Source organism: Gigantopelta aegis, chromosome 12, assembly GCF_016097555.1.
Source record: "Gigantopelta aegis isolate Gae_Host chromosome 12, Gae_host_genome, whole genome shotgun sequence".
Classification (NCBI taxonomy): Eukaryota; Metazoa; Mollusca; class Gastropoda; order Neomphalida; family Peltospiridae; genus Gigantopelta; species Gigantopelta aegis.
The window spans coordinates 37,656,295-37,673,230 of record NC_054710.1 but is presented as its reverse complement, the minus strand read 5'-3'; the positions used below and the strand labels follow the sequence as shown (position 1 = coordinate 37,673,230).

General features: G+C 36.7%; 1 protein-coding gene across 3 annotated transcripts in view; it reads right to left on the bottom strand.

Moving 5' to 3' along the window:
• Positions 1-16,884, bottom strand: part of LOC121386246 (glycerol kinase-like) — a 59,090-nt gene extending 42,206 nt beyond the window's left edge. For 2 of the 3 annotated variants that reach the window (XM_041517081.1, XM_041517079.1), the window contains exons 1-2: positions 16,811-16,884; positions 4,375-4,448 (exon numbers count right to left, since the gene is read on the bottom strand). In XM_041517081.1, coding sequence (XP_041373015.1) covers positions 4,375-4,448; positions 16,811-16,879 — 143 coding nt within the window. In that variant the 5' untranslated portion in view covers positions 16,880-16,884. Of the gene's footprint in view, positions 1-173; positions 991-4,374; positions 4,449-16,810 lie in introns of those variants that run through there. The other variant, XM_041517082.1, reaches the window with a different exon arrangement.
• Between the last annotated feature and the right edge of the window lie 52 nt (positions 16,885-16,936).

The following is a 16,936-nucleotide window of genomic DNA, read 5'->3' as shown; positions in this document are numbered from 1 at the left end:
TATTGTCATGCAGATTCTGGCATTTTCGTTTAATTCGGACAAAAGATAGTCTGCCCCCCTACAAAAATGGAAGCCTGTACACCTATGGGTGGTATGTGACTAACCACACTTACCCATCCTTGGGAAAGAACTGTTTGATTTCTGTCTGGTGGTATGTGACTAACCACACTTACCCTTCCTTGGGAAAGAACTGTTTCATTTCTGTCTGGTGGTATGTGACTAACCACACTTACCCTTCCTTGGGAAAGAACTGTTTCATTTCTGTCTGGTGGTATGTGACTAACCACACTTACCCTTCCTTGGGAAAGAACTGTTTCATTTCTGTCTGGTGGTATGTGACTAACCACACTTACCCTTCCTTGGGAAAGAACTGTTTCATTTCTGTCTGGTGGTATGTGACTAACCACACTTACCCTTCCTTGGGAAAGAACTGTTTCATTTGTGTCTGGTGGTATGTGACTAACCACACTTACCCTTCCTTGGGAAAGAACTGTTTCATTTCTGTCTGGTGGTATGTGACTAACCACACTTACCCTTCCTTGGGAAAGAACTGTTTCATTTCTGTCTGGTGGTATGTGACTAACCACACTTACCCTTCCTTGGGAAAGAACTGTTTCATTTCTGTCTGGTGGTATGTGACTAACCACACTTACCCTTCCTTGGGAAAGAACTGTTTCATTTCTGTCTGGTGGTATGTGACTAACCACACTTACCCTTCCTTGGGAAAGAACTGTTTCATTTCTGTCTGGTGGTATGTGACTAACCACACTTACCCTTCCTTGGGAAAGAACTGTTTCATTTCTGTCTGGTGGTATGTGACTAACCACACTTACCCTTCCTTGGGAAAGAACTGTTTGATTTGTGTCTGGTGGTATGTGACTAACCACACTTACCCTTCCTTGGGAAAGAACTGTTTGATTTGTGTCTGGTGGTATGTGACTAACCACACTTACCCTTCCTTGGGAAAGAACTGTTTGATTTGTGTCTGGTGGTATGTGACTAACCACACTTACCCTTCCTTGGGAAAGAACTGTTTGATTTGTGTCTGGTGGTATGTGACTAACCACACTTACCCATCCTTGGGAAAGAACTGTTTGATTTCTGTCTGGTGGTATGTGACTAACCACACTTACCCTTCCTTGGGAAAGAACTGTTTGATTTCTGTCTGGTGGTATGTGACTAACCACACTTACCCTTCCTTGGGAAAGAACTGTTTGATTTCTGTCTGGTGGTATGTGACTAACCGCACTTACCCTTCCTTGGGAAAGAACTGTTTGATTTCTGTCTGGTGGTATGTGACTAACAGCACTTACCCATCCTTGGGAAAGAACTGTTTGATTTCTGTCTGGTGGTATGTGACTAACTGCACTTACCCATCCTTGGGAAAGAACTGTTTGATTTCTGTCTGGTGGTATGTGACTAACTGCACTTACCCATCCTTGGGAAAGAACTGTTTGATTTCTGTCTGGTGGTATGTGACTAACTGCACTTACCCATCCTTGGGAAAGAACTGTTTGATTTCTGTCTGGTGGTATGTGACTAACTGCACTTACCCATCCTTGGGAAAGAACTGTTTGATTTCTGTCTGGTGGTATGTGACTAACTGCACTTACCCATCCTTGGGAAAGAACTGTTTGATTTCTGTCTGGTGGTATGTGACTAACTGCACTTACCCATCCTTGGGAAAGAACTGTTTGATTTCTGTCTGGTGGTATGTGACTAACTGCACTTACCCATCCTTGGGAAAGAACTGTTTGATTTCTGTCTGGTGGTATGTGACTAACTGCACTTACCCATCCTTGGGAAAGAACTGTTTGATTTCTGTCTGGTGGTATGTGACTAACTGCACTTACCCATCCTTGGGAAAGAACTGTTTGATTTCTGTCTGGTGGTATGTGACTAACTGCACTTACCCATCCTTGGGAAAGAACTGTTTGATTTCTGTCTGGTGGTATGTGACTAACTGCACTTACCCATCCTTGGGAAAGAACTGTTTGATTTCTGTCTGGTGGTATGTGACTAACTGCACTTACCCATCCTTGGGAAAGAACTGTTTGATTTCTGTCTGGTGGTATGTGACTAACTGCACTTACCCATCCTTGGGAAAGAACTGTTTGATTTCTGTCTGGTGGTATGTGACTAACTGCACTTACCCATCCTTGGGAAAGAACTGTTTGATTTCTGTCTGGTGGTATGTGACTAACTGCACTTACCCATCCTTGGGAAAGAACTGTTTGATTTCTGTCTGGTGGTATGTGACTAACTGCACTTACCCATCCTTGGGAAAGAACTGTTTGATTTCTGTCTGGTGGTATGTGACTAACTGCACTTACCCATCCTTGGGAAAGAACTGTTTGATTTCTGTCTGGTGGTATGTGACTAACTGCACTTACCCATCCTTGGGAAAGAACTGTTTGATTTCTGTCTGGTGGTATGTGACTAACTGCACTTACCCATCCTTGGGAAAGAACTGTTTGATTTCTGTCTGGTGGTATGTGACTAACTGCACTTACCCATCCTTGGGAAAGAACTGTTTGATTTCTGTCTGGTGGTATGTGACTAACTGCACTTACCCATCCTTGGGAAAGAACTGTTTGATTTCTGTCTGGTGGTATGTGACTAACTGCACTTACCCATCCTTGGGAAAGAACTGTTTGATTTCTGTCTGGTGGTATGTGACTAACTGCACTTACCCATCCTTGGGAAAGAACTGTTTGATTTCTGTCTGGTGGTATGTGACTAACTGCACTTACCCATCCTTGGGAAAGAACTGTTTGATTTCTGTCTGGTGGTATGTGACTAACTGCACTTACCCATCCTTGGGAAAGAACTGTTTGATTTCTGTCTGGTGGTATGTGACTAACTGCACTTACCCATCCTTGGGAAAGAACTGTTTGATTTCTGTCTGGTGGTATGTGACTAACTGCACTTACCCATCCTTGGGAAAGAACTGTTTGATTTCTGTCTGGTGGTATGTGACTAACTGCACTTACCCATCCTTGGGAAAGAACTGTTTGATTTCTGTCTGGTGGTATGTGACTAACCGCACTTACCCATCCTTGGGAAAGAACTGTTTGATTTCTGTCTGGTGGTATGTGACTAACCGCACTTACCCATCCTTGGGAAAGAACTGTTTGATTTCTGTCTGGTGGTATGTGACTAACCACACTTACCCATCCTTGGGAAAGAACTGTTTGATTTCTGTCTGGTGGTATGTGACTAACCACACTTACCCATCCTTGGGAAAGAACTGTTTGATTTCTGTCTGGTGGTATGTGACTAACTGCACTTACCCATCCTTGGGAAAGAACTGTTTGATTTCTGTCTGGTGGTATGTGACTAACTGCACTTACCCATCCTTGGGAAAGAACTGTTTGATTTCTGTCTGGTGGTATGTGACTAACCACACTTACCCTTCCTTGGGAAAGAACTGTTTGATTTCTGTCTGGTGGTATGTGACTAACCACACTTACCCTTCCTTGGGAAAGAACTGTTTGATTTCTGTCTGGTGGTATGTGACTAACCACACTTACCCTTCCTTGGGAAAGAACTGTTTGATTTCTGTCTGGTGGTATGTGACTAACCACACTTACCCATCCTTGGGAAAGAACTGTTTGATTTCTGTCCGGTGGTATGTGACTAACTGCACTTACCCATCCTTGGGAAAGAACTGTTTGATTTCTGTCTGGTGGTATGTGACTAACCGCACTTACCCTTCCTTGGGAAAGAACCGTTTCATTTCTGTCTTGTGGTATGTCACTAACTGCACTTACCCTTCCTTGGGAAAGAACTGTTTGATTTCTGTCTGGTGGTATGTGACTAACTGCACTTACCCATCCTTGGGAAAGAACTGTTTGATTTCTGTCTGGTGGTATGTGACTAACCACACTTACCCTTCCTTGGGAAAGAACTGTTTGATTTCTGTCTTGTGGTATGTCACTAACTGCACTTACCCTTCCTTGAGAAAGAACTGTTTCATTTTTGTCTGGTGGTATGTCACTAACCACACTTACTCTTCCTTGGGAAAGAACTCTTTCATTTCTGTCTGGTGGTATATGTGACTAACTGCATTACCCTTCCTTGGGAAAGAACTGTTTGATTTCTGTCTGGTGGTATGTGACTAACTGCACTTACCTTTCCTTGGGAAAGAACTGTTTGATTTGTGTCTGGTGGTATGTGACTAACCACACTTACTCTTCCTTGGGAAAGAACTGTTTGATTTCTGTCTGGTGGTATGTGACTAACAACACTTACCCATCCTTGGAAAAGAACTGTTTCATTTCTGTCTGGTGGTATGTGACTAACCACACTTACCCTTCCTTGGGAAAGAACTGTTTCATTTCTGTCTGGTGGTATGTGACTAACCACACTTACCCTTCCTTGGGAAAGAACTGTTTCATTTCTGTCTGGTGGTATGTCACTAACTCAGCAGTCTTACTGTCGAAGATCTAAAAATTAAATGAAGAAAAAATAATGTTTAACACGTCATGAATATGAACTAAATTGACTTAAAAAACCTAATTAAACCGACATGTACTACATGTAACTGAACTGATCTCAACAAAACTAAACAAGATTTCTGAGAGTTACTGCTAAAGCAATACATGTCTTATAATGGAACCAGAAACTATTAATCTCCGAACATCAAGGGCCATAACTTTGTAAAATATGATGGGCAAATCTCCATGAAATAACTCAGAGTCAAACTTGATCTGTAACTCTAAATGATAAAGCCACTGACAACATTTCATCTCAATATCTTGAGACAGTGCAAAACAAAAAATGTCCTGCAAACAATAATAGGTCACACTGACAGACAGGATGGAGTCAAAACCTAGATGCATCGTCCCCTCCTGTTGGGACTAGTTGTTGACTAATAACAGCCAGCTTCTGAACATGTATAATGGACCTTGACATTCAGGGTCCATACACTTTACCAAACACTTTCCACTTGCAAATTCCACAATTTTCCAGGATTTCCATGACCCTGAATACAAAAATGTATATACTCGTCAAAAAAAGTAGGGGAACTCTAATAAGAATTTACAATTGCCAAAACTGTATGGTATATTAGCTGTGGAAAATGGTTATATGATAATAGTGAACTAATTGGGCAAACATTACAACTGGTAGTTCAGTATTACAGAAGGTTTTATGACCACCAAAGATCTTGAAGGATGACTGGGGTCAGAAGTGAAATTTGAAAGCTAACGTCTTTTTTATCAGTAAATCGCAAATTCAAACAATAAAAATTACTAAAAATAAAACATTAACAACTGTATGATCAACAGAATGAAAAAGATTGAAAGAAATAATGTTCCACAGTGATTAATGGACCTTCCTGGAAATTGTCGAAATCGAGAACACCCTATGCATGTGTACGGGGCAACTGCTTGATGCATGTGCAAACTATGGAATGTGTTTCGGTGTGTTGATAAACAGACCTGAACGTTCTTTACTTGGATGTCTGTTGTCTAATAGTTGATATTAATATTTCAGGTTACCCTACTTTTTTTGAAGAGTATATTATACATTTACTTTCTGGAACATGAATGTACATCAGACCTGGCCTGGTGCTTATAAAACTTTTAGAGTCTAGACACGAAACTCTGACAGACTCCGAGACACTAATGTCATGACAACGCCATACAAATACGGGCCCTGGTAGAGGTGTGAATCGGTTCCTGTACCACCTGCAAATCAGACACACCAAGCCTGAGACATGATAGGGTCGGGTAGAAAACAACAGAAAATGTTAAAGTTTGTTAAAATGTTTAATGTTTAATGACACCACTAGCACGTTGATTTACTGATCATTCGTTTATTACTGGAGGTCAAGCATTTGCTAAATTTTTTACTCATAGTCTGAGCTGAAACCTGCTACATTTTTCTAACAGCGGCAAGGGAACTTTTATATATGTGCATATTTCCAGACACGACAGCACATAGCATGGCTTTTGATATGTACCAGTCATGGTGCATTGGTTGAGACAGGAAATAAATCAATCAGAGAATGGGTCCACTGAGGTGGTTCGATCCTACAACTCTGCACTTCAGGAAAGTGCTCTACTGACTGAGCTGGATCCCAGTGTTTTACCCTACACAATATAGAAATTAAGAAGGAAGAAAATGTTTGTTTTATAATACCTAAGTACATTTTTGGTGTCTAACATATGATGACAGATATGGTTATTTCATCTTTTGGTGAGCAGAGGAAAAGAGCGGAAACTTGATAAAGCAGCAAGGAAGACATCAGATGAAGTTTGTTTTAGTGAGCAGAGGAAAAGAGCGGAAACTTGATAAAGCAGCAAGGGAGACATCAGTTGAAGTTTGTTTTGGTGAGCAGAGGAAAAGAGCGGAAACTTGATAAAGCAGCAAGGGAGACATCAGTTGAAGTTTGTTTTGTTCAACAACACCACTAGACCACACTGATTTATTAATCGTTGGCTCTTGGATGTCAAACATTTGATAATTTCGAAATATAGTATTAGAGAGGAAACCCGCTAAATTTTTCCATTTGTTGATAGGGATTTTTGTTATATATGCATCATCCAAGACAGGAGAGCACATACCACAGGTTTTGATGTGCCACTTCTGGTGCACTAGCTGGCTGAAACTAAAAATAGCAAAATGAGTCTACTGACGAGGACTGATACTATCTTCAGACTGTAAACAACTGACATAAATTATTCTCTCAGTTTAAAATACAAAACATCTCCAAAATGGTGTATATCAAATGTTATAATTAATGCTAGCTATAGGCCTATAGCCTATAAAGTATATTTAAAGGGACATTCCTGAGTTTGCTGCAACTTTTAAGGTGTTATTGACTAACAGAGACTTTTTAACGATTGTAATTAAATATCAAATATATTTTTCTGCATAAAATATTTGTGGCTGTATATTAAACGTGTTTCTGATCATTGTAATATTTTTACTGTTAAATTTTATTTTATTTTATAAAATATTATTTTTTCGTACGTATGAAATTATTTGAAAACAGAATCTAGTTTGGGCTCTTGCAAATATTAAGACGACCAGAAGCACACTAATGTACAGACACTTATATTCTAAACAAGAAAATATATTTAATACACAAGTTTAATCGTAGAAATATTTTATTAGTCGGAAACATCTTACAATGCAGCAAACTCAGGAATGTCCCTTTAAGGCCTAAAAAATATTGTTTATAACTAGAATAAAGGGACCACTCCAATTAATTTTTTATGTTTATTATTATTATTTATTTATAGTTCTTTTTTAGGCCTCTTAGTATTTATTGATTCTCAATAAAGAGGTGCATATAAGGATCATGAAATGACCAAAAATAAAACTTTTGAAATCAATGAATATTATATTCCATATAATAGTTATATATGTCAGCTGTATAATGGTATAATGGTTTTAAGTTAACTTTCATGGTTTTGTCTCACTGCATGGAATTGTAGCAGCTCTTGATACTTAATTTTGCAGTACAAAAATGTACGTTATACATTACCCCCTTCCAATAAAATTGTACTGAAATATCACTAAGACACATATCGGAAAAACACTATCAGCATGATAGAAATATATATTGAATAGACCTATCAGGAATTAAACAAACACATCAAACTGATATCAAAATTTATTTATTTGTATTGGCACCAACACAGACAGTAAACCACTGCCAAATAGGATTTTAACTTCAAACTGATCTGCTACAAGTTCACTCACTAAGTAGCATCTTGAAATGAAATAATAAATGCACATATTTTGTGATTTCAAAGACAAGCAAGAAAGAAAGCTCAATACCTAAACATGTTTGCTGATCGCCGCAGTAAACAATTGCTATCCTTTTCATAATAGTAAATTGTAACGTACGTTTCACGAACAAGCTAAAATCTAAGAAATACTATTTTAAGTGAAAAACACCAAGGAAACGAAGAATTATAGTTATCTTATTTTCTGATAACCTAAAACTTTAATAATGAGTGTCTATCTTCGACATCATAATTCCTTTACACAATGTAACGTACATTTCACATCTGCAAATATTTGTATTTGGCCACTAATTAAACTAATGAAAATAGCAGAAAAAACATCTTTCGAGGTTTCAGATTATGCTGATAGATAAACTGAACAATAATTTTGGGTCACATCCAAATATTAATGGCATACTTTCTTAATGATTGGTAACGTAAGTTTCTTAACAAAGTTTAATTTTGTCAACCTCTTTCTGTGGAATTTTGAACATTTGCTTTGATTTTCCCCCCGACGGTACTGGATCATGAATGATACACAAGTTTCTTGACAAAGTTCAATTTTGTCAACCTCTTTCTGTGGAATTTTGAACATTTGCTTTGATTTTCCCCCCGACGGTACTGGATCATGAATGATACACAACACAGACTCCAGGCTAATCCAAATGACATCTGGACGTGGGGGCCATTGAAACATCTGCCTACTTTGTTTCATAAATGAAACTTCCACTGGCAAGTTACTCGCATCCTTCTCAACTTGCAGTATTTTGCCTATGTACCATTTATTTCCACACATAGCAGCTATGAATAGATCCCGCCTCAAGTCTTGTATATCAATATATCTTTTCTGTGATTCCTCTAAGACCATACCAGATTCGTCTGGTGTTGGCTCTTGTAGAACTTCGACATTCTCTTCTTGTGAAAAAGAGATCGTTGCATTTGTTGTCAGTTCACAAAGACATTCTTGTCACCAGTCATTGCAATCTGAACCAGAGATGCAAATGTCACAAAAGCAGGTGACGTTGCGTACCAATACCTTTGAATCCCCTTTGCCAATGACTGCATGGATATGCATGGTACTCTTTACAGGTCTTATTTTCAGCAATTTAATTTGATCTGAAATTTTGTCACATTCTTTTGAAGAAACAAAGATAAATTTTACAGACGCCATGTTTGAATTGTTGGCCCAGAGAAAAAAGTCATTTGCATCCTGTATGCTGGCTTTTCCATGTCCAACAGCTTCACCAGCTAACCGTTTAACTGAACCACCCAGACCGTCACAACGTCCCTTTCCATGCCCCGCTTCGAAATAATTCCAGCGGGCATGGATACCAAATAGGCTGTGGTGGTTAGCTACAAAATTGAAAATAAACCTGTTTCGGTACTGACTTGTAGGACTATCAGTCCAGTAGTGCAGTACTTTGACATCTGGGTCGATTTCCTTTACATAATATGATATGGGATGATCTTCTCTATAATTGCTATAACAGTCGATGGGACGTGACTCAGAACATCTGAAATGGCGACAAAACTCTTATGTTCCAAAGGCCCATCATTTCCACGATAATAGCAGACAACTGGATGAATTGTAACGCCTGTCTTATTAAAATACGCACTTTGGATCTCTTCCATGGTGTTGCAACTGTAATTTTCCGCAAAATCCATTTGTAGTATGATGTGATGCTCAGGGAGATTTTCTTTTAATGTTTGGATTGCTTCATACTGTATCTTTACTCTTGTGATGTGGTCTCTTAAATTCCACTGCCTCTTTCTTCAAAATATCCAAGAACGTTTCTTTTGGTACAACAATTTGGACAATTCGCATTACAGATTTCCTTTAGTTTTTCTCTTCGATTTCTACCCTCTTCCATTGGCTGTAGGTAAAAATTTTCCGGAAGCTCATATTCATCACAATCATGGTTTTCTTTTACAAATGTTTCTGGATTAATTGGTACATTGACACCTTCCTTGCGAATAGCTTTCATTTTTAGGGCCATGTTTTGATGTTTAGTGCATAAGCACGTACTCCTAGTGATGAAAGAAGTAATAAGGACATGTTTAGGTCTGACTAGGCAAAACAACGCCATTGATATTTTTATTGTCGGGTTTTCCGAAAGGAACTTCACGTGCAAATTGGCCAAATAATCAGTCAGTATTCGCTTTTGTATTTTTACTCCATGTATTGTCTTAGTATCGGACTTTCCTGGTTGACACCGACTGTTATCATCATGCTCATAAAATTCAAGTAGATTTTGTTGCAAATTCTGTATTATTCTGGATCTTCTTTTCTTTTCTAGTGTAAGGGATTAATTTGTCCTTCACACTTGCCAAAGAGTTTCGACTCATTCCTGTTTTAACACTCATCATTTTAATGCATCAATATTTCTTTAAGATTTTGCCAGCTGCTACTCTGTGAAGGATAGTTTTATTTCCAGATTTCATCCTGGACTCCTTTAATTCGTGTAACACAACATTACTAAATAGCAGTTCCTTTCGTACACTTGATGCTTGTTCATTTGTAAGCTTTGCTTGATACATCAGAGCCTCTGTTTTACTTCTTGGTGTCTTAGGGGTTCCAGTTATCTCTCTATCTGGTGGTTGTTTTTTCTTCAGTCTTGTCACTTGTTTCTTTGCCGATCTGTATTTCCTAAAAAGTGCAGCCTTTTCTCTGTTGAGACTTACAATTCTTCTGTGTGCTCTGGATAAAGCCTTTGCTATTCTTTTCTTGGGACCTCTTCTACGAGCATTTGGGAATCCTAGTCTTACAACTAATCTTTCACTTGAGGTAGAAGGTTCTTGACTCTCATATCCACTTGTTTCTTGAACATCTGTGGACTCCATATCTCTATTTCCCCTGTCTATTTCAAGTAACATTTGTTTCTTCTTTTCTCCGTGTTTCTTCAAACGTTCTTTATTTATTTTGTTTCTTTTCTTTCACTCTTTTTCACTAAGTTGGCTTGATGGAATATAATTGACCTTTCTTCTTTCTCTTTCTTTCTTTAGGTATTTCTCTCCCTCGTTTGCCTTTTTGCGTTCTCTATATGCATGCTGAATCTCAGCTCGAGTTTTTGCCATAGTTTCTATAAATGGAGACTGAAAAATTTTAAATGAAATTACGTTACCAAAGGTTTCATAAAGAGTTGATAGATGCAAGAAATTAATTATAAAATATGTGTAAATATTGCAAAATATATAGTTTTGTCAAATCAGGTTAACCGTTAAATGACACGTACTTTAACTTTAATGGAAGGGGTAGTTCTAATTAATGTCACGCTATTTATCCTAGTTATATGAAACCGATGTAGTATATTTTAAATTAACGTAAAACTGCTTTAACTTAAAAATAATTACATCTAACATTTATAATTTGATTGTAAATATAATAAAATATGATAGCCTAAACATTCAAGAAGTTTAATTTACGGCAAGAACATTAATTAAACAATACAAACTGGTGCCTGATAGTTGAAATGTTCATCACCAATTGTAATGTACATTTCAGTTATTTTAGTCCACTGTGGAGGAAAAATAATAAAAAGTAGCAAAACACGCACCAGCTGATTGATTACATAAAATATCTAATTTTATTTTTAAAGCAGAAACAGTTTTGTTCATACTTGACTATAAGCAAAAATTGTTCTGAATAAAATACCAACTCACAGCTTGACTTTTACACTCTGTGCAAATATTCCCATCCACATGTTTCAGTCTCTGAGATCGTAGAGTACAAAGTGGAATCCCCTTGCAAATCACTTGGCAGTATTAACAATCAAGCATTCTTCTTATTTCATGAGAAACGTACATTTCATATAACGTACATTTCATATAACGTACATTTCAATAACGAACATGTCATACGCGCACAAATCAATATCTATAAACATACTGTTATAAAAGGCATATTTGCTAACATGCAGTATTTGAGTGGAATATACAACTAAATTATGGAATAACAAGGTATAACTTCTGGTGACGATAATTATTGTATAAACAGCGGTAACATACATTTCAAGAATTTGTATACGCTGCCCAAACTAAATAATTGTCGTGCTGTTTATTTTCAGCATTAAATTGAAGGTGATGTCTTTCCTTATAAAAGTGATTGTGCAATAGAAATAAATAATTTCAAATATACATCAGTGTCAGAATTCGCTTAGAAAATGCGATATTAACAAATATAAAATGTGTAACATACATTTCACATTTATTTGAGACAACATCGTTTGGCCCTGGGATACTAATTCAGTTCCCTCATTTAATTACAATTTCATAAAAAGTCAACAGAATATTAACAAACTTTGCGATAAATAGAGGCTATTTTATGGGGGTTTTCGAATACGATTTTTATGTCAACGAGTGATGTGTGAAAACCATATTTTCACGAATTGCGAAAAATGAAAAATGGTTTTCACACACCACGAGTTGACATAAAAATCGTATTCGGAAAAACACCATGAAATGGTCTATTTATTATATGGGCATTTCCATATTGGAGAGGACTTGATGCCAAAAAATAATCTTCATAATTTAATGAAATAAATTATTGAAATCTATAGATTAATTACCCAATTTAACTAACAACAATAGTTTTCCCTAAAACAAGTTTTCTTTTTGTACTACACACCACTGGCAAACATTTCATATTTTAAGTTTAAAAGTTGACAAAAATATGGGTAAATTAGGCCTATCTATATTCCCTGAATGTAAAGCAATATTCTGCATATTGACTCTCAAACACCAAATAGTTAGAAACAGTTAACAAAAAGCATAGAAACTGAAATATAATTCATAGAAAAATGTTTTGGCACTGTAACGTCATTCACAAAAAAGTAAAAATTTTTGTGTAGAAAAAAAATCTGAGGGTATTCCAACATGTCATTCATAATTTTCTTGCTGCTTGCCAAGGCAAACTTTAAAAACATCCCATCGGTCCTTGATATTATATGAATGTAGCGTGAGAGTGGAATAAAATTGGTAACGTCAGTCACGTGTAACGTCAGTCACAGGAAAACAGGAGCTGTAACGTCAGTCACTTTTCAACCAGTGAGCTATAACTAGGTCTTACTGAATTCTTTCTACATATCTTTAACCCTTTCCCTAGATTTCCTCACATTTTAACTTAAAACTTAATAAAAAGCACACACTATTGGTTCGAACAACGAGTAAACAAACTGAAATAGTAAAAAACTTCAGCCAAAATAGCCACCAAAAGTCGCCATTCACACTGTTTCTTCTTCTCCAGTTAGGCTAAACTACTGGGCAATAGATTGACACCCCCCCCCCCCCCCATAGGAGGCCTATTGTATTCTAAATAAGGTAAAACTTTGCTTACACATGAATATTCGTGATTTTTCTCCCACAATGCACAGTACTTTCTGATATCAGCAATTGAAGCAAAGAAACTAATGCTCCTTCCTTCGTCGAGGCAGCAAAGGATAAGCCAAGCATAATAGTTACAGAACTGTCGACAACAGACATTGAATGGCGTAATAATTTCCTCAAGTTGAATGAGGTGTTTGCTGATGCCCCGGCCATCAAAGTATAGCTCGGTTCCACCACCTCCGTGTTAAACAGGGCAAGGTTGAGACATTCACTCTTGACTAATGATGTTGCCAATTCTTCCGACAAGACAGATGTGATCGAAATACCTGCTCAACATGCTGAAGCGATGGAGGCACCAATCGCAATAGATGATTGGTGGGCTGTCAAATACGATGGTGAACTCTTCCCTGGAGTAGTCAAGAATATTCAGAACAATAACTTTGAGGTCTCTGTTATGAAAAAAGTTGGTGCCTCATGGCAATGGCCATCCAAGGAGGATCAAATTTTCTATCACAAGTATCAAATGAAGAAGAAGCTGCAACCTCCAGTCATGATCAATGCCAGAAATCACAGGGCTGCCACTTTCCTTGATTTTGATTAACTGGCGGATGACAGTGGTACATATCATTTGCTAGTGAGCAATGTAACTTTGAAAATGTTTTCAATATAGTTTTAACGTAACATTGGAACTAATGCAAGACTTCTAATATGTCTAATGGCATGCTTCTGTTATGAATGAACTGTGAAATACTTACATATATCGAAATTGGTAACACTTTTCCAGTTACTGAATTAATATTCAACTGTAACATCAGTCATGGTAACGTCAGTCACACACTGTCAAGTGACTATTCTGTAATTATCCTAATTAATGCACTTGTGTTTTCAACTTTTTTGTCATGTATAACTTTCAGTGTTAAATTGTCTTGTTCCCCAGGATGAAAACTAATGTGTACCATGTTTTAAGTGAAGCTCCGTTTTGAAATTTTCACACCATGATTAGTTGTGCATCTGTAATGAAACTAGCTTGCAGCTACCACAAACAAGACAAACCTACTTATTACCTCTAACTTGTTGTAAAAGAGGTATGTAATTGAAATAGTGGGCATTTCACCTCATTGTATTAGTACAAATCCAATTATAAAACATTGAAGTGTTCTGGACAAACTGTAACGTCAGTCCTGTAACGTCAGTCGCGTAACGTCAGTCGCGTAACGTCAGTCACACACAATTATGTAATCATTCTTTTAATGTTGTGGTTTTCCAGTTTAGTAATGGTTTCTAGAAATGTAGTTTCATGTTGCCATGTTACCTAGGACAGAAACATTTGTTAACATTTCACAGTTTGAAGACAAATTTAAAATAAAGTTGACATAATTTTTTATCTGTTTTTTTCGTGTAACGTCAGTCACACAAATATTTTTCATCCCCATTCAGCGATACAAAAGAATATGAATTTTTTTTTAATGTCACCAAGTAGACTTGGACCCCAGTATGCTTGATGCCAAATATAAAGAACTAGGAGGTACAGGTTTGATAGCCACACCACTGGATATGACCTCCAACCTCTCTGAATGTAACGTCAGTCACGGTGGAATTGCCCATATACATATTTCCTAATTTTTGACAATATCTTTCGCTCTTTGGTAATATCTTTCGCTTATATCCTATAGAAAACACGTAACGTCATGATATATTTCTTCCTATGGAACTTTGCCAGAAAATTTACTTTACCATAGACTTTTAAAAAGAAATTTGATTAAAATTTATCTTTATTAACATTTATTTAACAATACTGCGGTTAAAACATACCTGACAAAGCAATCCTTTAAAAACTCCTACAAAAACAAAACGAGTCAAACGCCATTAAATTCTTACACTTACACTCGATGACACAATGTAGTGGTGTCATCATTATTTAGCTTCGTATTTAATTTGTTTTATATATTTTATCGTAACTGCACTTCGTATCCCATTTTTATAGGTACAGTTGTTTAAATTACATTTTTTATTTTTCAAATACGATCAGATGCATTGGTAATCATCAAATTTAAATACGAAGAACAGAGACAAAGGGAGATAATTTAATCATGCACTTTTACAAAAAAGTAAATACGACTTCTATATTTTCACTGTAGCTAAAATACAGTAAAAATATGACTTTTCACCGGATATGACTTTTATGGTTCCCGTAGATCTATATATTTCATTGCTATGTATATAATAATAACAAATATTTGAACCCAGTAGTGTTTTTCCATTGGTAGTACAACCGTGTCCGGTGTATCGGCGCGTCCGGTGATTCGGCGCACTTGGTATTTTGCATGAGTATGCTTAGGAAGTTGTCATGTTGTCGGAGTTTTTAACGAATTAAAGTTGAATTCCTTTTTCAATGGTTAATCAAGTATCAAAATATTTATTTTTAAGGGTGCAATTAATTTTTTTTTTTAGAATTATCAATAATTATATAATAATTTCAAAATAAATCATTCACCTGTTTTCGTGTTTACAAATGCAAAGTAGGTCATCCTTATTGATATTAAGAATGTTAAAACCAGTCTAAAAACCACCTTTCCCGCATTTTAAAAATTATAGTAAACAGTATAAATGTAATTATTTTTGTTGGGTTATTTTTTTATTTAAACCGAAAAAGAAAACACAGGCAAATGCAAACAAAACAAAAATTTTACACCTTAATTGACAGTCATTCCATTTCACAATTGTCACATTGTTATAAAAATAAAAGCAAAATAAGATCCACGTGTGTGCACAATCTACCCGAGAAAAATAAAATCCATGTAGGCATCTTAGCCATGCATGACAATGAACATGTATGCATCTGCAGTACTGTGCCACTCAAGAAAACGATTCCGAAACTGATCATGAGATGGGTCATATGTGATCGTTCATTTTCATAGTAATATTTTTAACAAGACAAAACAAAAAAGTACTAAAATAATTCTGGCACAATAGTGTAGCGTTTATAGGCTAAAAGTGAGGTCATGGGCGGTTTATAAATAGTGGGGTCAATGGTCTACATCTACTGCGCCGAATCACCGGACATGCAAATCGTTTTGGATACAAGGGGGTGCCTATATTTATGCACCATTTTAAAATGTTTATTTACTACAGACATAAAACAGTTTGTAGTGTATTTCAGATTATGCACTTCTTCATTGGTGAGAGACGCATTTTATTAAATATTTCACAATGTTCACATAGAAACTGGTCCTTGAAAGCTTAGGTGCGCCGATACACCAGACAGCACTGTATACATTTGTTATAAAATATATTCAAGTGAGACAGTAACGAACATTTCCAATTTGAAATGTTATGTCGCCGAACCATAAAAGATAACTGAGATTCCAGTCCACATATTATGTTACAAAGGTAATACATGGGTATGTTTCGGACTAGAAACTCACTTGGTTTCCCAGAGTAATTGACGACAGTATTTTATGGTGCCGCACGTAAAATACTGAAATGCACACCCTTATTGAGAATCAGTGATTAATCTTGGTTTGACAAACCAGCATGGATTTAAATGGCAGCCAAACTACATCTGTGTGGTGAGACCTACGTGACGGGCTATTAATCTGTCTGTTGAAAATATCTTTACAGACTGAGCTCAGTTGCCAAGCATGATCCAAAACTATTTAAAATTACATTTGCCAGTAACCAAAGCTGAATTTGTGTGCATAAAAAAGAAATACATGAACGAATAAAAATAACACGTAAACTGTTACCAAAAATCTAGAGCTGCTAGTTCCTTGGTCAACAGAACCAACAAGAGTTCGGTTAGCCATTTCCCACATGATATGCAAGTTATTGACCCTTGGCTACCTTGAAAGGTTGCAGGGTAAGGTCTCACA